Source organism: Photinus pyralis, unplaced genomic scaffold, assembly GCF_008802855.1.
Source record: "Photinus pyralis isolate 1611_PpyrPB1 unplaced genomic scaffold, Ppyr1.3 Ppyr1.4_LG1, whole genome shotgun sequence".
NCBI classification, from domain to species: Eukaryota; Metazoa; Arthropoda; class Insecta; order Coleoptera; family Lampyridae; genus Photinus; species Photinus pyralis.
The window spans coordinates 3,139,401-3,160,725 of record NW_022170249.1 but is presented as its reverse complement, the minus strand read 5'-3'; the positions used below and the strand labels follow the sequence as shown (position 1 = coordinate 3,160,725).

Genomic DNA, 21,325 nt, shown 5'->3' with positions numbered 1-21,325 from the left:
CACATTTAATATGGCACCATAATTTTGATATTCCTTGTATATAAAATTTAACCGAAAACTTGCCGTTAACTTGATACCACTTTGATACCAACATATATATACAAGATACCAACCGTTCACGTTCTTTTCTTTGTCTACCTCTGTCAATCGTATGATTGATCTGTGGTACGTATTAATCTGTGAATTTTGTGTATCAGAAGTTTGAAAAAGGTTATTCGGGAAAAATGTTTGAAATGATCGAGGAAAATGAAAAACTGGTAGTTAATAACGAAAAGGAAATAGTTATCCATGAAAATTCACCTGTTAAAGTTGAAACAAAGGATTGCATGGCGTTAGATGTTGATAAGACTTGTAGGGTGTGTTTGGAAGTTCAGGAGGAAGAAAATTTATACTCCTTATACGGAATTAACGAATATTTTTCATCAACCTCAATTTTTAAAGTCATTGACGATTGTTTTGGTGTCATGGTAAGTAGTTGCAGTTAGTTAATTTATCTTTTATCGGCTTCTTTCAGTTGCAACAAGACGATACGTTACCAAGCGCAATTTGTTCCCAGTGTGCTTTAAGTACCCTTCAAGCTTGCAACTTTAAACACACGATGTTAAATAGTGAATACATTTTGAGTAAAACCGAAACTGAGGTTACTACTGTAAATTCCAAAGATGATATATCATCATCGCTTTCGCTAACAGATGACAGTTTTTCATCCGTATCTTTTGATCACAACTACAGCGTGAAAACCGAGAAAAAAGAGAATCTGCAAAACGAAATTGATGGTGATCAGTCTGCCGAAACAACATGTATTGACAAGGTCGAGGTCGAGTATTTGTCAACGCAAGATCAAAATTTGCAATTGTACGATACTTCTGAAAAGTGGTGGTTAACAGACCTTGGCTCGCCTTACGACTGTAGAATTTGTAATCGCATCTTTGAAAACTATGTCGAATTTTATTCGCACGTACGTAGTCATTTTATACGGCAATCGATATGTATACACTGTGGTGAAAAAGTTGGGGGCAAACTGAAATTTCATGTGTGTACACACAGCGAGGAAAGCAATATTTGTGTGTATTGCTTAATTGTCTTCAAGACGTCTGAAGATTTGGAAAAGCACTTGAAGACTCATGTACCCGAAGTACTGCACATGTATTTGTGTGACATATGCGGAGAAGGTAATTTAAGTAGGGTCAATCTGGGTAAATATAATCCCTTTTTTTATTAATTGACTTTGACGTAAATTTTTACAATAACCACTACCCAACAAACATTTTTACTTTGGTTAAACATTGGGCCAACAGCTGTGAACAACGTTTAGCCAGAATTTTTATATCTCAGTGGCCCTAGGTAGGCCAACTGTCAGTATTCAGAACACCAATTAAGGGCCACTTAATTGCCATCATGGTGGCCAACACTCGGGTTAACAGCGGATAATACACCGTGTGCCTACCATTGGCCATAGCCGTTTAATTGTCAGCATTTATTATTCATCTAAATGACATTTCAAGATCGTTTAGAATAAACAAAATGTACACTGCATATAATTTATTCCTTAACTTTTTTCAAATATTTAAAAAAGTGTATTGGAAAATTTATTCTGCTTTCCCCCTCTTACTTCTTCCATCATCTCTATCTCCAGCCGTCCGCAGCCACGATTTTGTTTTCCACCTCTATTTGGGTGGCTTCCCGCGAATGTGGATTTTTTCGCACTGTTGCTAGAATAATTTGAATTAATATTACTATTATTTAATGGATTAAATATACGCACCAAGTATCAACTTTAAAATATTTGTATATGTAGAAAATGCAATTTTTTCATGATGGTCAGCTCAGTTACATTTCATTGCCAGGGTAGTGGAAACCATTTTTGCCAACACTCGACGTGTGGTCTCGGTGATATCTTTTCCACCAAGCATTCGGAGAGTGCCACACTAAGAAAAAATTAAAGTAATACCTAATACAGTAATAATACATACTGCTTTTAGTAGATACTCATTGTCAGATAACACGTTCTCCAGGTGTTGCAAGTCTTGTTCATTATCGGCAGTGGTAAATGCCATCTGGTCTATTTGAGTGTCATCAGCCACGTAATTTCTTTGAGGGTTGTTTAAAACTGCTTTTACGTCGCTTGACAGCTTCTCAAATTTTTGCAGCAGATTCCGCATCATTACTAGAAATATATGTTCGTGGAAAATATATAACATAAATACACATTGCATTAAAGAGTAGGAAATAAAAAGCTATCAGTATACCCACTTTTATTTTCTATGCAACATTTGCAGGTGCATGCATTGTAGCTCGTACTTGCTGCCATATCTCGCTCTTGCACACTTACCTTAGGTGTAGTTGGCACAGTAGATGTAACTTGCTTTTTTTTTGTAATGTTGAAGGTGCTGGCACTAAACCTTCATCATCTGATGACATCTCTTTTGTTTCGAAGTCAGGAAGAGTTCGAATTGTTTTTTTTTCTGTCAACATTTACCGAAACTTCCTCTTCTGTTTGGGAGAGATCTTGCTGTTCTTGTAGTAATCTACCCATTTTTGATTTTGCCTTTGAGTATTCCGCTGTAAGAAAATATGAATCAGTAACACAAATTTACAAGTAGGTACTTGTACTTAATAATTGTATTTTACGTTTACAAGGCAAGATCCAGCTTTACTTTTATCGAAATCCTGGTGACTCATGACTGCCTTGGTTTTTAACAGATCAGATTTATATGGCGGCCAGTAACACATTATTATCTTTAAATAGCCATCTTTCGGAAATGATATCCATGGGAACATTTCCATCTTCATTTTCCTCCTCAGGAAACTCTACAATCACATACAGTCCTTGGCCAAATTATTAGGCCCACCCAACAAATTTTAATTTTTTTTCTATTTCGGTGTCACAATGATGATTTTGGAAAACAGTTGTACAAAGACAGTTATTATAGTCGTTTTTTTTTGGTAACTCATCTCTTAAGTTGGCAGTTACTAGTTAGTACAAGTAATAATAATAATAATAACCATTTATTTACATTCTTGTTGTAACAGAAACCTATAACCTATGTATAAATGTAAATGTAAAAAAATGTCCAAAATGAAAATAACTATAAAATATCATTTGTAGCGTCCTTAGGTGTAACGACTAAGTTAAAAACTTGTTGTCACTACACCCCAAGGTGTACGTAGAAAACGCTTTTTGAACCGATCACAAGTTGAGAGTGATAAAAAACAAAGAGTTAGGGTAGAGTATCCGTTAAAATAAATAAATCTGTCATTCAAGATGGGAGAAATTATTGTGGAGAAGTTCTTTAATAAATTTGATAAACGCATGATATGAAATTGTTAAAGGGAAAGACAAATTTGTGTAGATTAATAGGTAATTATATAGCTTTTGAGTATAATACAAGAAGTAAGATTGACCAACTTTTTTCCGTATTTTTAAATTATACGCCAAATTCTTTATTTTTGTCCTTGTATCGTAATTGTGTTGGGGAAAATTTAACTTAAGCCTATTAATATTTTTATAAGGTAAAGTGGGGTAAGTGCGACCATGTTTTTTAATAGTTCAACTTCAATTAAGTATAACATGTGCAGTTTTAAGATTAAAAAAATGATTTTTAGTTAATATTGATTCCTTGTAAGGTTGTTTAACTGACTTGGCTCATATTTCCTTTACAACACAAAACAGAAGTATGTTATAATTTTTTTTATTTTGGCCTGTGACTGATTGCACTTTCCCAGCCAAAGTGGGAAAGTGCAACCACGGCTTATTAGACTCATTTACGCATATGTATAAATTGACGGGGCAAGTGTAATATAATCTTCATCACATGAGGTTTGCTTTAAAATTTTTTATATATTTTTTTTTAAATATATAATCGCTGTTTAACACTTGATAAGAGTACAGTGTAGGTACAATGTGTGGAAACATGTAACAAGAAGAATTAGGGGAGAATATTAAGGAAAACTTTATTAAACTTTGTGAACTACATAGACATCAAAATTAGAGTTAAATGAAGTCAAAATAAAAGTGCAATCGATAAAAAAATCAAAAAAACACTAGAAGTAGAAATTATTGAAAAATGTCTTTAAAATAATAATGCCCACGTCGGATTGGGGGCGTGTCTAAAACTTGAACAATCTGATTTTTCTCTACGATGGATAAATCTTCGTTGTCTGGAAAAACATATGAATGTGATCCATTGTTGTGCCTTTTTAACCTCATGAAACTGCAATAAAGGGTATCTTTTTCATGTTCAATTTCCAAGATCTTTCCAATATAGCACTTGATGCCAGTGTCCTTTCGGTCAAATCTGATCACTATAAAATCTTCCAATCTCAAATTCCATTTTTTCGAGTTCTTTTTAATATTCATTCCCCCTTCACTGTGTGAATTACATTCTTTATCGTCATTATTTGTTTCCTCCAATTGACCCTCGTCAAGTGATGTATTTTCTGGATGCATATCTTCAAAATTTTCAGGAATTTGACCGTCAACATTTTCGGGACGTAGATTTTCAAAATTTTCGTGATGCGTGTCTTCAGAATTTTCTGTATTCAGATCATCTTCAAAATCTTCTGGATCTAGATCATCCTCTGTGTCTATATATTGCGGATCACTCAGATTTTCTTCACTCGAATCTGTATCGCTGGTGCTGTACTTTTTGGTTTTGACTTTTTTCTTTGGTGAAGGTTGGGTTTTCTTACACTTCTGTTTTAATTTCTTTTGGGTTTCATTCTCAATCCTTTCACTTATAGGGTAAGAGCCCACGACGGCCAGACCTTCGTCATTTTATAAAAGCTAAAAGTTTTTCTGTGGGTGCCTCTAACACAGGTAAGAACGATCAGCGAGTATAGAATTTGAGTTGTGGTTACTTACGCAGATAACAGGTAGTAAAGGTGTATAAAATGTTACATCAAATTTGTTAAAGTATAAAGCTCACATTTTCTATATTTTCTTCGTATTAACATTAGAAATTACGTCATCCATTGCCGGACACTTAGTATAGTTGCAACCCCCTGCCAGACACCCCTAAACATTAAAAAATTATGATTGTACTTTCGTTATAGTATAAAAGCTGAACTTTAAATGTTACTTGGGGACCTATAGAAAGATGTTACCTCCATAGCCGGACAGTTTTAATGGTTTCTACATCTTGCCAGACACGTTGAAAGTCTGCTATAGGTGAGAGCGCTAGGCGACAACTGTTGACGTGAATGCGAGTGAGACAGCGCGTTTAGCCTACTGCGCACCATCTGTCGTTCACATGGTATTATATTATGACTGTACACGTTTCAGGCCGGTCCAGACTTGTTGCGTATCCTCGTATCGTATCCTTGATATGATACGGTGCAACAGCTACGTAACTCCAGACAGCACAAAGTATCCGTATCAAAAAAAGACACGGAGAGTCAATTAGGCTAATTCATTGTATCACAGTTCTTCGCCTATGAAGGTTGTGGTATTATTAAAAAATGAATTCGTCTATGCCGCGTATATTTACATTCACTATGCATTAACACAATTTGAAAATGGATTACTAACAATTATTTGAAACATAATAATTCCTTTGCGCGTTCACTTATTCTTGAAATCGCGCTATTTACTTCAGCTGCTGAAAAAAAAGGAAACAAGAGACCATTTCTTAAAAATTCCTTCTGAAGAACATTTTTGTGTCCTTTGGTCACAATTCATTCGATATATGTGATACAATTATAGCATTAACAAAAAAGTTTCTCGCATGTTGAATTTTTCTCTGCGCGGATAATAAATGCTCGATTTTGTAGGGCCTTTTAAAACTATACTAATATCAGATTAGGCATCATATACGCATAATTGGAGGCGAATATCATTCTAGTTTAAGACACCGAAAGGATTATGATGATATAGTTCCTAGAAAAAGAAATATGATGATGTAAAGATAGAAAAACGCGGATTTACTAACATCGTTTTATCTTCAATACTTTAAACCTAAAAATTAATTATTTTTAGTGATATTAAAAATTAACGAACACCATAATTTGATTGTGTGTACTATTGACAAGCTCTCATTGAAATTTCGTGTCTCTATGTTGAACGGATCCGGAGTAAAAAAATAAATAGTGGAGCCGCGCACGGATTTTCCATAAGCCGTAATGTATTTCATATGACTCCTAACGTCACGTGACTTTTTCGAGCGCTCCGGCCTGTAAGTATCGTAGGCCTCGTTTCAATGCAGTTTAGAGTGATTTCCTTTAATTTTTCATTGTGGTTCCAATGATGAATGATTCTGCTAATCAACTGCACCTTTGTGGTGATGCCATCTTTGGCTATTAGCCTTTTTAAACACTCCCAAACGTTTTCAATGGGATTCATGTCGGGGGAGTTTCCTGGCCAAGGCAAAACTGTTATTTTTCCTCTTCTGAGTATTTTTTTATCGATTTTGCAGTGTGGCAAGGTGCTCCATCCTGCATAAAAACTTTTGGGCCATCCCCAAACCACTCCTGCATCTGAAGAAGGAGCCTTGTCTGCAGCACTTTCTTGTATTGATCTTGCTGCATGGTCCCTTCCACAACATAAAGGCGTCCCATTCCTTTCCCCCTAATGACTGACCATACCATAACTGATAAAGGATGCTTAACAGTCTTCACAACACAGTCACTGTTGTATTTTTTGCCTGCGCGACATCTTACAAACTGTGACTTGTCATCCAAGATGTGGAACGACGATTCGTCACTAAAGCAAGTAATTAAGCAAAAAAAGTCATTAAAACAAAAATTAAATTGATTTGAATCTCCTTACTATACGCCAATCTTCAACAGTTAAACGCTTGTGAGCACAAGCTCACTCATAACGCTTTTTGACCATGGCTGAAGTCAGTCTTGGTTTCCTTACAGGTCTTCGAAATTTGAAACCCATGTCATACAGGTTTCGGCGCACTGTACGGAGAGCAACATCGACTCCTGCTTCATCCAGTTTCTTTTTTATAGCGCTCTGGGTTGCCCTTCTGAACCTTCGTCCACATTTGCCCTTCCGAGTAGATTCGAGAGGCTCATTTGACTTCAATTGCTTAATTAAACGACGCACTGACGTTCACGATCAGAGCAGATACATAAGCTTTTTGCTCGCTAGTTAAATCTTTAGCTTTTGAAAAAGAGGCATGCAAACTAAAATCTCATTAAATCGTACTATTAAATAAAGGTAAGATCAGAAATGTTGTTCACTTCGGCTAATCTAACTGTAGCCTTTACATTTTTTTTTATAATTCTGGCAAGTTGTCGTTTACTACCTTGTTTGTACATAACGAAACTGTTTATAGTTTGCAATAAGAGAAATCTAGTATTAAGATGACCGAGGTTAAAAATTTCAAAATTGCATACTTATGCAATTTAGTTTGACTTGCATCTGCATCGGTCATTATTACAGTTGTTAAAATACGGTCCTATACGCAATAAACACTACTTCACTAAATAAAAATAAGATTAAATGTAAAAATAGTAAAAATACCGGGAAAATTAAAATAAATGTATACGTGTGGTTCTTTGGGTGGACATTTCATACCCCCGTTTGCGTGGGCGTTTTAGCGAAAATGGTAAGAGTTATTGTTAGATATGTAAACAAGATTACTGCTTATAAGTATGTATGTGTTTATTGATATTGTGTTACAACAATGATATATGCTTATATCATACAGGGTGGTGACTTGCGTAACGCATCATAGGGATTTCAATGTAAAATTCATAACATGCGATTATTGGCTCCCCAAATTATTTTAGAGCAAAAATGTATTAAGGTTTTTTGTAGGAAAAAATTTTTTACGTCAATCAACCCTATTAGTTTCCAATTTTTTGCATAATAAAGACGGAAAATTGGAAAATAAAACCCCCATCTTTTTCAATAATCTGCGATGCCATGGAATTTTCTAAAACAAAAAGATATCCAGTTATCAATTAGCAGCAATTCGAAATGGATTTTATGATCGACTTGGTTACTGTCTTGCAGTTAATGGTGACTTATTCGAACATTTATTGTAAATTGTTATATTAGGAAACCGTTTTTAGTAATTTGGTCTTTCTTTATGTTGAATTCGCTGTTCTAAATATAATACTTTTCGATAGAATTTGATTTGTTTTATAGCAGACATTCCATGGCATGACGGATATTGGTGTAGTTTTTGTATTATAAAATTCCATGGCATCACCGATTATTGAAAAAGATGCGGGTTTTATTTTCCAATTTTCCGTCTTTATTATGCAAAAAATTGAAAACTAATAGGGTTGATTGACGTAAAAATTTTTTTCCTACAAAAAACCTTAATACATATTTGCTATAAAATAATTTGGGGAGCCAATAATCGCATGTTATGAATTTTACATTGAAATCCCTATGATGCGTTACGCAAGTCACCACCCTGTATAAGCAGGTTGGGAGCCAGACGCTCGTGACATACTCACGTTGTGGCGGTGCGGTGCAGACTGACTTAAAAACCTGGCGTTTCTTGCCCTTCCTATAGTTTATAATGGGGGAGCAAAGATGGTATTTTGCCCCCCCCCCTCCCCCCTCCATCATTCAGTTGTATTGTTTTTAAAGTTATATGTAAAATTAATATTTTTTTAATTATTTTCTTAATTTTCGAACCCGGAGTAAATTTGAATCTGCCTGCTCTTCGCCAAAATTAATATTTTACAAATACAAAATTTGTACTGTTCATAAGGCTATTTACTGACAGTACTGAGGATATGCGAAAAAGTAAATTGTTGAAAATTATTAATAGTGATGCTTGAAATTGAATTGAATGGAATTTTTTCGTGATAGTGTATTATTACTTTTTACTTTTATAACGGTTGGGTTTGAGAAGAATCATGTAGAATAGGTTGCATATACACTTAGGAGTTTAGAAATCAAAATGTTGGAGAATAATTGATAACATAAAATTTCGTATTTGGCGTAAACTGATATCTCGTTCATTTTACACCTGTACTTTCCGAGAGCAACGTGATTTGCGGTACCTGTAATTAAAAGGCAACTATTAGGCCAGATTTTCCGCATTTCATTAGTACAGCTAATTAATTTAGAAACAATTAGTTAGATAATTAGTACTCATAATTAGCAACCACAGTAGTGGGATTTAATGCTCAGAGGGAAAAGAGGTCGACTATCAGGGTAAGAACTAATCAGATTTCTTAATTATCGTAATTCTAAAATTTTAGCCTATTTATTTAAAGTCATAATCTTGAAGCAAATTGAAACGTCAAATTAAATACCTAAGGAAGTCACTAATCAAGTTATTGTTCAACTCCTTATCACCACACTGGATAGCAGCGTCGCGTAAATCAGCCCTTGTGGTTGTTGTTGTTGCTGACCCTGGGCTCATATCTGCATACCAATACCTGTTGATATCAAACTACATACAAAAGAAGCAAGAGATTATCTATACTCACCTGTGATCCATCCAATCCGTTAATTATTCGTCCATCGGTCATTATAACCATCTTAATTTTAGCAATTAGGTCGTTTCTACAGTTAGGTAGCTTCATATTTATCCATTTTACTTACCGTAATTTTTGGGCGGTAAGACTAAACGCTACTTGCCAGTTGACAGTACGGAGGGCTGCTGTATTCATCGAATAAACACATACGGCGGTAGCAAACAAAGCGCTTTGGTTGTACAACCCCTAATATTTCATTCACCACTAGCTATCTTCTAGCTATCGTCCGGCCAACAGGGTAAGTTGTCAATATTTATGTATATTATTTCTTGCTGATTTTATTGCAACTGTAGAAGGCCTTGCATTATTTACAAATTACATCCTCCGTTTCTACCTTATTACCTCCGTCCATCTTAAAACCAATATTCAGTTTATTTAACAATAATCCATCTTACATAGAGTTTGTTTTATTTTGTTGTTACAATAAATATAATTTTCGTTTATTTAACATTGAACTTGGGTACTTCATTATTACTGTTGAGTATTAGTACAGGTAATTCGTGGCTATATCACCTCTATTGATCCGCTGGAGGCATATACCATTGGGGATAGGACCTGGCGCCCGGTTATCAACTCTAATTGAACCCATTGAGCTGAGTTAGTAGGCATTGGCTTTATTACCGAACCACAATTACCTTGGTTGTCTTCAAAATAAGCGTATTTTGTGCTAATTTCGAGGGGTCAACCACTAGCAAACATTTTGTACATGTATTGACAAAACCGTGTATTCCGGAGAATTGACATGTATTCCCAAGTATTGACCGGATTTTCAGATATTGACAAGTATTCTCGAATATTGCCAAGTATTGTCAGATATTGATAAGTACTCCCAGGTATTGGCATGTATTCCCAGATGTGATATGACTGTAATTATAGATGCAATTTAAATTATTCAAAATTCATTTTAATCAGATACATTTTGTAGTCGTTTGTAATATTAAAATAAAACAAAAAGATAAAAAAACATTAGAATTGCTGATTCACAAATGCGTTTATTCAAAAAACACGATACAATATGTTTTTTAAATGATACTAAACAAAATAACAATTCATAAAAAAAATTTAATACCAAATAAATCATTTCCCTTGCATTTTCTTTTTCAGCTCTTTATATTCTTTTTTTATTAAGATCAAATCGTGCCGTTTTATGGAAAATGGCCCGATGCCTTCCAAAGCAATAGGTCCATAAAAAATGTATTCACTATTAACAATTTTTATGTCATCTGCACTAGGCCACATGAATTTGTCTAATTCTTCTTTCAAAAATTTGATGGTACAACTGGTCTCTTTCTTTTGTATTATGCGACCTATATACCAAGTCTCATCATAATAAACACTATAATATTTTTCCATTTCCAGGTTAATGGTACAGATATCTGATTGGCTATCGCAGTTCTCATCTTCAGTTTTATTAGATATAGAAAGCACTTCAGTACTGTCGAAGGTACTATCTAATTCTATATTACTCTCGGACGTTTCTGTGGACGTTTCTATTTCGGATTCTGTTTCTGTTGCTGCCTCTTGTTGTAGTGATGGCTTTTGGCGATGTTGTATTCCTCGCTTCTCTCTATGAAAATTCACGTTATTTGATGACATACCTCGTACACGAATTCTTGTATCACTGGACAGATGTTTTTTCTCCGAAAATAACCAAGATTTTCCAACCGTCATCTGTTTTTCTTCATTAATAATGATATTTAAAAACGCTTTATTAACTGATTTCTTATCCTGATTGGCAGTCTTGTACTCTTTTAAGTTTAAATCTTTAAAATTTTTTAAAATAGTGATGTCATTTTCCATTAAACGTTCATATTCGTCCTCCGATTCAATTGCATTGTGTTCCATTTCTGTTGATGTGCGTAGTAACTCCGTTCCATTGCAATTTATTCTACTAACAGATAATTGTTTTTCTGCAATGGTGTTCAAATCAATGTTATTAAAACAAGTGCTTTCAATCCCAGTCATGCCTAGTTGTAATATGCATGTGTTTGTGGCATCTTTCTCGGCTTTCTTTAAAATTTGTTGTATTTCGGCTATGTTCGGTACATCACTAGAAATGACATTTTCTTTTAAATTTCCTAATCGTCTGCTTTCTTCAAGTGGAAATTTAAACTCGTGCTCTGGAAGGATAGAAGATTATTAAACATAAAATCGAAACACTACTACTTACTCGTCCCTCCACGCCTTCATCCATTATAATTTTTATACATAAAACACTTCACTTTTACACTTCCACGAGGTGTGATTCAGCATGTCAGTCTTTTGACTAGGCGCTTCCAACTTCGTACGCTCTCGGTAAAGCGCGGGGTGTGTTGCGCATAAAAATAGATTGAAAAAAAATCACAATAGTGACATTTTCTGGTAGTTATTTACATGCATTGCCAAGTATTTAAATGTATTGTCAAGTATTGACATGTGTTCACGTGTATTGTCGGGTATTGATTGGTATTCTCAAGTATTGGCAGGTATTCTAACGTATTGGCAAGTATTGACATAACTATGTACACGTATTGACAGCAGTGGGTGACCCCTCGGCTAATTTTCACTGTGCATAGTATGAATTTCAATTTGTTTATTTGCTAATCATAATTATTAATTATGGTCATTATGGAATTATCCAACACCGAAAGGCCGATTCGAGATTCGGCGATTTGCTCCGCCCATTCGCATGGCAAAAGTTATTTTGCCCCCCGTCCCCCCAATTTTCGTTCTTACGCCTCTGGGTACGTCATACCATGTCACATGTGTAGCAAATAGTTCACATAAAACTGGAATCGCGCAACCGGATGACGTTGTTTTTACACATTTAACTTCTAACCATTTTGTGTATGAGTCTACAACAATGAAAAATTGCTGACCTTGTATTGGCCCGAAAAAGTCGACATGTAAACGATTCCAGGGACTCCTTGAATATTCCCACGGATGAATTGGGGCCTTAGCAGGAAGATGTGGACATGTTGCACACTGGTTCACAACTTTTTCAATGTCTATGTCTACATTCGGCCACCATACGTACAGCTTGTTTATTCCTCGAAGAAACATGAAAATGGTGGCGGATACTGGTGGGGATTTCATCATTACGTTGAAAGTATTATTAACCTTTGCGCGATTATTAAAATAACAATTATGACAAATCCGAATGCCAATATAATTGGAAATGGTTATTAATAATTGATATAAAATGGGCAGAATTCCCTCGTTTACTGATTAGTTAATGTACTCAGTAGTAAGAGTGTGTAATAATAAAATTTATCAAGTTGTTTTAAGGCAGTCGTCGCGCGTAGAAGTTATCATTTTCTTTCCTAATGCTTTCCCATTCGCTAGCTATGCGCATCTAGTGAAATTCTCACGCTTCTTCAAGGAGTAAACTAGCTGCAACTACGGCCTTGCGCCTTTTCACGATCCCCAGGTGTGACGAATGCAAAACTTGTAGGTAATATTGCATAAAACGGCTGTTTCTTTATCTGGCTATCCTCTTTGCACTAAATTTAGAACTTGCAACAACACCCTGCCTTTCTTTGTTAATTTTTCAATATCTTCCGCCGTCACAGCGGTTCCGTCTGCGCTCCTAAGTTTCTTTCCAGGGACGTAACACTAAATCAAAATTATAGTTACTAAAAGAGTCCAACGTAACATTCGCGGCGAAAATACCTCCGAAACGGGTATATCTTTGCTTAAAATTCCCAATAAGGACTTATGGTCCGTCTGAAGCTCGAAATATCGGCGATAGAGATAATTGTTGAATTTTTTAACTCTTGAGAATTAACGACAAAGCTTGGCGGTCGAGCTGCGCGGCGCGTATGCACGTTGCGTTTTCTACAAAGTTTTCGAGTGAAACGCAATAGGGGCGATTTGACCGTTTTCAAAACGATGTCCTAACACACAACCAACGCTGAAACTGGATGAGTCACGAATAAATGTTTAACAGCTTCAAATGCGTCTCTTTCGCGATTTGTCCACTTCCACGTACTAGTCTTGTCCAACAAACGGTGTAGTGGTTCAGCTACCGTCACACGATCTTTTAGAAATCCACTTTCCATACCCTAGTAGCACGAAATATTTGCAAAATATTTTAAATTGAATATTTCAGAAATATATTAAAAAAGAGTTTTGTTTATATATTTTAAATATTTTGTTATATATAGAGTAAATATATAATTTTATATTGAACATATATTCCTAGTAAATATTATTACAATATATTGTTACTACTCATATTAAATATTTTGTTATAATATTTACTCTATATATTTTTTTTCCACTGGATAAATATATATGAAATACTAGTAAAATATTACACAAAATATTAAGTAAATTTATATATATGTACTTGATTAACGATATTTACAAAGTAAATACTATTATATTTTATGGCACATTCTCGATTAATTTGATTAAAAATTAAATTATTCACAAATCTTCCACCGCAGAAACATCATTGGATTTGAAAATGCTGAAACAAAAGCGTAATTAATTAATATACAAAGACTATATTTAATTTTTACCTTTCCTTCATTTTTATACGACTTTTACTTTGTGCCAAATATAATGATACAGTCTTCTTGATTTCTTGCTCTGTTGCATTAGCATGTCTCTTTCTAGTACCGTCTAAAATTTAATGATTACAGCTTACAAAAGTATAATGCTATTAAATTAAAATAGAATGATTTAAAATCAAGATTTTAAAAAGTGGAAATTAACAGTATTTTGTCAAAAGAAATTCTCCCCGGAAATAAGGAAGCGATGTTTAGAACGCTTGAATGCCATGGAGTATGTTTACTATTGAATAAGGCCTTATTCAATGGTATTATTTTTCACTACTAGCATATCTCTCCAATTTGCAAACAGGTAAATGAATTCGTTCAATTCTTTAATGTTTTAGTGATACATGGAGGTGATAGCTTTCACTTGATAAACATTGATTTATTTGATATATACCCATAAAACCAATTGTTAATTGCATTTCTGCTAACAGGAAAGAAGGATCTCTACAGAGAAAATAAAATATTTTTTCCAATACCGACTAGTGTTTTTTAATCCCTAATTTTTGTGCATCAACGTAAATTTAATCCCTAGGGATTAAAAACATTTTAATCCCTTGTCATCATGACAGATTGGTAAATATTCGACCTTACTTTTTGATATTTTTTTATAATAAAAAATCATACTCATTTTGAAATGAATTTAGATCGTTCGGTATTGGAAAAAATAGTACATAAGTAACATTGGATTAAACTGGTTTTTGTTCCCTCAAGAATTTAAACTATTCTTTCGAGAACAAAAACTCTTTTTAATCTCTTGGTACTTAATATACTGTTAATATACATCCAGTCGTTTTTGGATTTCATTTATTTCAAACTTGATCTCCACCTGGTTCTTCAATATAGAACGTAAAAGGTCTAAAATATGTTGTTTCAATAATTTGGCATCTATTATCTAATTTTAATATTTTACGTCTTGAATTATGGTTACAGACAATATAATGGCAATGCCTACCAGTGTTAATATTGTTTGGTTGTGTAGAGGTTGGCGTAGTATGCCCACTTGTTGGCAACGGTAAAGTATTAGCTACTTGATGGCATGTCAAGGTTATAGGTTGAGGCACATTCATCCTCCCATTCAGAATTCCTCGATAAAGCAATGGTCTCGGCAATGGCTACGTCTTTATCACTTTCTACAGGTGCAGTGGAACCCTCGGCTCGGTGGAACCTTTAAGTAGCTGCTTTTGAATGTAACGGTACTTTTTATTATGTCGAACGCGATGAGAATAAGACATGATCTTTAAATTATAATTTCACAATGTGGGCACATGAACAGAAATACGAACTTACCTTCTCCGATGTATAAGCACTCGTACTTTATAAACACACACACACTTAAAACTCGGTCAGTATTTTGATATTTCACAATAGGATTAACTAAAATTTTGTATACGAATTTTAAACCTACAAAAAATAAACGCTGCAAAAATGAGGTTATGAGGATGGTTTGGCGCGGCAATGGGTAATTGTCTAACTGCTCGTGCGCTCCGTACACCGTATTTGGAAATATTTACTAAATAACCGATATATATTACAAGATAAATATATTCTTGACAATATTTTATAAATAAATGAATATATTTATATTAGAAATAAAATACTTTTTTTAAACAAAACTGACGTGTATGGGCACACCCGCATAAGTTTATACAGTGTGTAAAGCGATGGGGTATACAAAAGGGAATTTTTTTTTGAATATTGATGTATGAAAAAAATTTATTCTTCATGATATTTTTTGCTTGCTTTGAAAGTACTAATAACGTTTCGATAATCTAAAATTTATTTATAGAAATCTGGAAAAATAATGAAATTAATTTTTTTTATTGAAAGTTATCATTCTACATTATAATTAAGATAGAGTATTGCTATCAAACCACAAACAATCGAAACGTTATTGGTACTTTCAAAGCAAGCAAAAAATATTATGAAGAATAAATTTTTTTCATAAATCAATATTTAAAAAAATAATATCCTCTTGTATATCCCATCGCTTTTACACACTGTATACATTATATAGATACGACTAATAATAGCAATTTTTTATTGCTATTTGAGTTTAAAAATTTTATTTTATAAACGAATAAAAAATATTACTAAATAAATATTGTTTTTCAAATATTTATTAAATATTGCTTGTACTTTATAAATACATATTTACTCAACATATTACATTGAATAAATGTAAAATATATGTATATTCAATATTTGGTGCTACTAGGGTATAATTTTTGACGAAAAAAAGTCTGATAATTTGATACCTATGCAAAAAAGTCTATTTAAATCTATTTTTCATAGACAAAATAGAGTAATACCAGACATAAATCGCAAAAAATATTTCATCACTTCCTGTTTGTGGAAGTTAAGTTAAGCACGGTTCGCACGCTTCTATCACGTCATTCGACCTACTGGATCTTTACATTTGCGTTGTGAAGCTGACTTCAAGCATACAGACCTAGGGCCTGTAACACAAGCCGTACAAGTCTTATAATTTAGTGTTAGAATATATTTTACACTTGTAGCTTTTTCGTAACATAACTCATTTGCATAATGTTAGGTTAAAAATCTATATTTCGTTTAAAAGTAGGTAGTCGAAAACTGGCATTGGTCGGATAACTGATATAGTGACCCTACTTATTTCATAATATGCAATTAGAAAAATAAGAAAAACATCAAAAACTGCTGTCTTTATAGTAGAATAATGAAAATGTAATGCTTCTGGACTAAGGGTTGGAGTTGTCAAAAAATTGGTAATAAACAGAGTTATAGATAAGAAACCTGTTTCTATAACTTCTACCATTTTCGCTAAAAAGCCCACGCAGACAGAATGGTAATGGAAAACGGCGGCCATTTTGAATTACGTCATACTGGGAAGTGGGAATGTCCACCCAAGTTTTTTTGCTTCCTATACACCATAAAATATAAAAAGACCAACAGGTTTTTTTTATTAACATAATCCACAAAGTGGGTAAAGCTTATCGTTGGGTTAATGCAGAACAGTCTCATGTACGTTTTTTGGCGCGTTAAAAAATATTTTTAATCGATTACAGGGTAGCAAACTTGCTACTTACAAAAACTATGATATTGAGGTACACAAGCAAACATAGAATATATAAAAATAAATAACGAGCGATCAAAAATGAATGGCGGTCGAGTCGAGCCGTAGAAAACAAAAGGACATTTGATCGTTAAGTGTTTCAAAAATTAAAAAGTGCCTACATTAAAAATAAAAACTTATTTACAAAATTTACAAAAACTGGTTCCGCAATTTGGACCCGTTTTCAATATGCTTCAACATTCCGCTGCCATCGAATTAACTAATTAGTGTTTAAAACAAAGGTACAATCAAGATTTAAATACATTGATTATTCCTAATTATGCAATATTTGTTTATTTACAATGTCAAGACACTTATTTTTGTATAATTTCACTCGCTTCCTTTATGTATATCCACTACGCGTGTAAGAGGCCACTTGAATGAATAAGAGTTTTCGTCTCTTACGATGACAAAATCACTTATTTTGACGTCTTCATTTCTTGTCTTCCATTTCTGCCAGGTTTGTCATTGGTTAATGTACTGTTTCTGCCAAGTTGAGTTAGCGATTGTAGAAATTGATACTGGCTGAATCGGTTGATTGGAATACCTTCTAGGCTCGGTTCTGATACAGCGGACATTGTCTTTCGAATGAGGAAATGGTTAGGTATCAAAGGAGTAGGATCAAACTACACTTTTAAGTTTGGGCACCATTACGTTTAGCCATAGCATACGAAATAGTCATCGTTTACATAAACTACAAAATAGCACCTCTGTTTCTATACCTTTAGTTAGACTCTAGAATGTGTCATATAATTGCCCCAATATACAGAGTAATCCATTTAAAAAAATTATTGGCGACGACATAGGTACCTCCTACCTAAGACACTCTGTATATAAAATGTTTAATGCAAAAAACAATCATGGTTGATTTCAGTGGTTTAAAAGATAGTTATGGTAACATTTACTATGTAATATAATACATAACGGGCGATCAAAAATGAGTTGCTGTCGAGTTGCCTTTGGAAGTGCAAGTTAAGTACGAGATCCCATCTAAACAAAAATTCCAAAGGTGACTTGACAGCAACTCATTTTTGATCGCATATTATTTATACAAAGTGGCGGAAAAGTATGGAATCAGCGAGCTACAGCCTCAACCATTCGTTATATTGAAAAAAGTGTGAGATGAAAGTTGTTTGATATTATATTGTGCATGTTTTGACGTACACTGATATTTTTTCGAATCACGTAATTTCAAGTTATGTTTTACATACGCATTTCTCAATGTTTTGATTTAATTAAATTAAAACTAAAATATCTTGAAATCTGAGAACTTCAGAGCGTTAAAACCCTATACCATTTTGAAGCACCTCGTCTAGAAGATCATAAAAAACTTAAAAAATACAGGGTGTTCAATTTAAAAAATATGCTCAACATGACATAACTTGAAATGAGGTCATTCGAAAAAATATCCATGTACGTCAAAACAAGCATAATATAATATCAAACAACTTTCATCTCACACTTTTTTCAATATAACGAATGGTTAAGGCTGTAGCTCGCTGATTCCATACTTTTCCGCCACTCCGTATAATATACACTGTCATGGGGATCTCCGAAACCATAGAAGATATGACTATCCTCAAAGAAATAAAGGATAGATGCGCAATGAAATGGTTATTATCATGCTTTAACCAGAACATTCCGATTACTTCTAAAGATATTACAGAAAAACCGAAATTTGCCAATTTCGTTGTTATTTTTTTCTGATGTTATTTGAACAGACACAAAAAAATAAAAAATACTTTCTCGTTGCCACTTTTTCAATAACACGTTTTGTTTCGGAGAAACCATCATCAACTTTATTTTTTTTATGGCACGTAAAAAACTACATACTATATTGAGTAGCATTTTTTTTTCTAAGAAATTTGTTAGGTATTCTTACACGGTTCTGGTTTTTTTCTATGCGTCGTATCTTGTTGTATTCTTAATAAAAAATGCTACTTAACACAGTACCTATGTACGTTTTTACTGGTCATATAAAAAAATTAAGTTGATGATGGTTTCTCCAAAACGAAACGTGTAATTGAAAATCTCTCAACTCACTGAGAAAGTATTTGTTAGGTTTCTGTTCAAATAACATCAGAAAAAAATAAAAAATCGATTTCGGTACATTTCGGTATTTCTGGCATATCTTAGGAAGGAATCGGAATTTTCTGGATGTTTTTAAAGCCTGATAATAACTGTTTAATTGCGCATCTTTTCTCTAATTTGAGCATCGTCGTAGCTTCTATGGTTTCAGAGATCCTCATAACATCCTTATTTTGAACACAGTGAATATGTAACAACAATATATTGCTTTCATTGTAGGGTTTCAGGAAAATACTGCTTTAGAAACGCATAGTCTAAGTCACAGTGGAGGAACACCGCAATACATATGTGAGTATTGCGGCCAATCTTTTGTGCTGCTGCAAACTTACAGGAAGCACGAACAAAGATTTCATTCAAACACAGTTAAAGATGGTCAAATACATAAGTGTAACAATTGCTTAAAAGGTAAAGCAAAATATGAATCAATGCATTTGGCTACTGGCTTTTTTCAGTTTTTAGTAATCCGAAGTCGTTAGTTCAACATTTCAAAATACACACGGCACAGGAACAGTTGAAATGTGACATTTGCGGTTTAACTTTTCGACTTCCCTTTAGTTACAATGTCCATATGTTTTTACACAAAGTGCGTATGTCAACCTTCAATTCGATGTCACTGAATTGTGCATTTTGCTTTGACATGTTTACGAATAAGGACGACTTAGAGGAACACTTATTGGATCATATAGAAAAACCTTACCAATGTCATGAATGTCATAAGTTCTTTCCAACTAAGGCGAAAGTAAAGCAGCATTTGATACATCACAGCGGTATGACTAGACAATTAGATCAATAGAATTTGTTCGGCTTATATTATTTGTTTTGCAGGAGAAAGGCCATACACGTGTGAATATTGCAGTAAAACGTTTAAGAACCCAACAACTTTATATCAGCATAAAAAGATCCACATTGGTAAGAGACCATACGTCTGTAAGATTTGCCTTCGGTCTTTCATTCAACAACAGCAGCTTACAAGTCATATGTTTACTCACACTGGAGAAAAAAAGTATGTTTGCCAATACTGTGGGAAGGCGTTTGCGTTAAATGGAAATCTAACCGTTCATGTTAGACGACACACTGGAGACACACCATTTCATTGTACTACTTGTGGCAAAGGTTTTTATGATAGCAGCACACTTAAAAAGCATATTGTATGGAAGCATACAGATTAAGTTTATGTAAATAAATCTTTGTAGCTACTAGTTTATTATTGATTGTTTACATAGGTACACCATGTCCATATATTTTTTCTGATTCGAAATATAATAAATACTTAGTTTTTCCAGAAACTAAAAACCCTTTGTGTGATTGATTCAGAACTTACAGGACGTTACCCTAATTTTCAACGTAGACTCCTGCATTATTAAATTGGTCATCATAACGCTGTACATTTTTTTATCCTATGTATTTATATTGCCCGCAAATATCTGCAATTATGTCATTACAGTTAGTTTTGACTTTTGACATTTTTTTTTAAATTTTGGAAACAGTATGGTGCGCTCGCGCTTAGCGCCCTAATAATGCGACAGTGCCTATTGGAGGAATTTTCCATTTTCAGGAAATTTGTCTTGATACATGTTCTAGCACAATTACAGCGTTGTGCGCGGGTGCACCATTCTGTTGAAACGAACAGTGTCCGTCCAACTTTTGTTTTTTTTTGTGTGTCGTACACGAATTTATAATAAAAAATGTTACTCGATACAGTATATACCTTTTTATGAGCCATATAAAAATTAAGTTCATGATTTCTCTGAAACAAATGTTGTATATAATGAAAATCTCACAACGCTGTCTTGTAGAGCTCAGTGGCTAATATATATTCTTCTAATTGGAAAGAACACGAGACATACACCTCTTTTTATATATGACAGATTTATTTCTTATTGAACATGAAAACCATAGTAACTATTTCACAACCCACTACTAATTACCATTAATATACGGCAGTGGCATGAGAAAGTGTTTTTGATTTTTTTAGTTACAAAATCAGCAAATGTCGGTTATTGTGGCACATCTTTGCTAGTCTCTGTATCTGTTACTTTCTGTGTACGAGTGGTTCTGTTCAACCGTTTCTTTGGAGTAGGTACCTACCTAATACAGTCCGATTGCTCAGTGTATCTGTTACCTGCTGGTCTCGTGCGGATCGCAGCTC

At 33.9% G+C, this 21,325-nt stretch overlaps 1 protein-coding gene and 2 long non-coding RNA genes across 5 annotated transcripts; 1 reads left to right on the top strand and 2 right to left on the bottom strand.

Annotated features, from left to right (window-relative positions):
* The first annotated feature begins 125 nt into the window (after nt 1-125).
* LOC116173495 (gastrula zinc finger protein XlCGF57.1-like) lies at nt 126-20,375 on the top strand. The gene is made up of 5 exons (XM_031491001.1): nt 126-467; nt 515-1,172; nt 19,396-19,581; nt 19,629-19,943; nt 20,002-20,375. Exons 1-5 carry the CDS (start codon nt 225-227, stop codon nt 20,343-20,345), a joined length of 1,746 nt encoding a protein of 581 aa, XP_031346861.1. The 5' UTR covers nt 126-224; the 3' UTR covers nt 20,346-20,375.
* LOC116173505 lies at nt 1,433-3,184 on the bottom strand. 3 transcript variants are annotated; one of them, XR_004145949.1, is made up of 3 exons: nt 1,974-3,184; nt 1,766-1,928; nt 1,433-1,712 (listed from the first exon to the last, which is right to left on the bottom strand). It is a non-coding gene; the product is annotated as an uncharacterized LOC116173505 (long non-coding RNA). The 3 variants fall into 3 exon arrangements; XR_004145951.1 differs by having other exon boundaries at nt 1,766-2,167; nt 2,333-3,184; XR_004145950.1 differs by having other exon boundaries at nt 1,766-2,562; nt 2,614-3,184.
* Nucleotides 13,782-15,548, bottom strand: LOC116173514. The gene is made up of 3 exons (XR_004145952.1): nt 14,950-15,548; nt 13,959-14,061; nt 13,782-13,906 (listed from the first exon to the last, which is right to left on the bottom strand). It is a non-coding gene; the product is annotated as an uncharacterized LOC116173514 (long non-coding RNA).
* Nucleotides 20,376-21,325: the final 950 nt, after the last annotated feature.

Excerpts from the sequence above, each read along its gene's own strand:
- LOC116173495 (XM_031491001.1), top strand. The coding sequence starts at position 225 with ATGTTTGAAATGATCGAGGAAAATGAAAAACTGGTAGTTAATAACGAA. Across the intron at positions 19,582-19,628 it reads GTGTAACAATTGCTTAAAAG|TTTTTAGTAATCCGAAGTCG; the intron begins GTAAAGCAAAAT and ends GGCTTTTTTCAG. Across the intron at positions 19,944-20,001 it reads GCATTTGATACATCACAGCG|GAGAAAGGCCATACACGTGT; the intron begins GTATGACTAGAC and ends TTTGTTTTGCAG.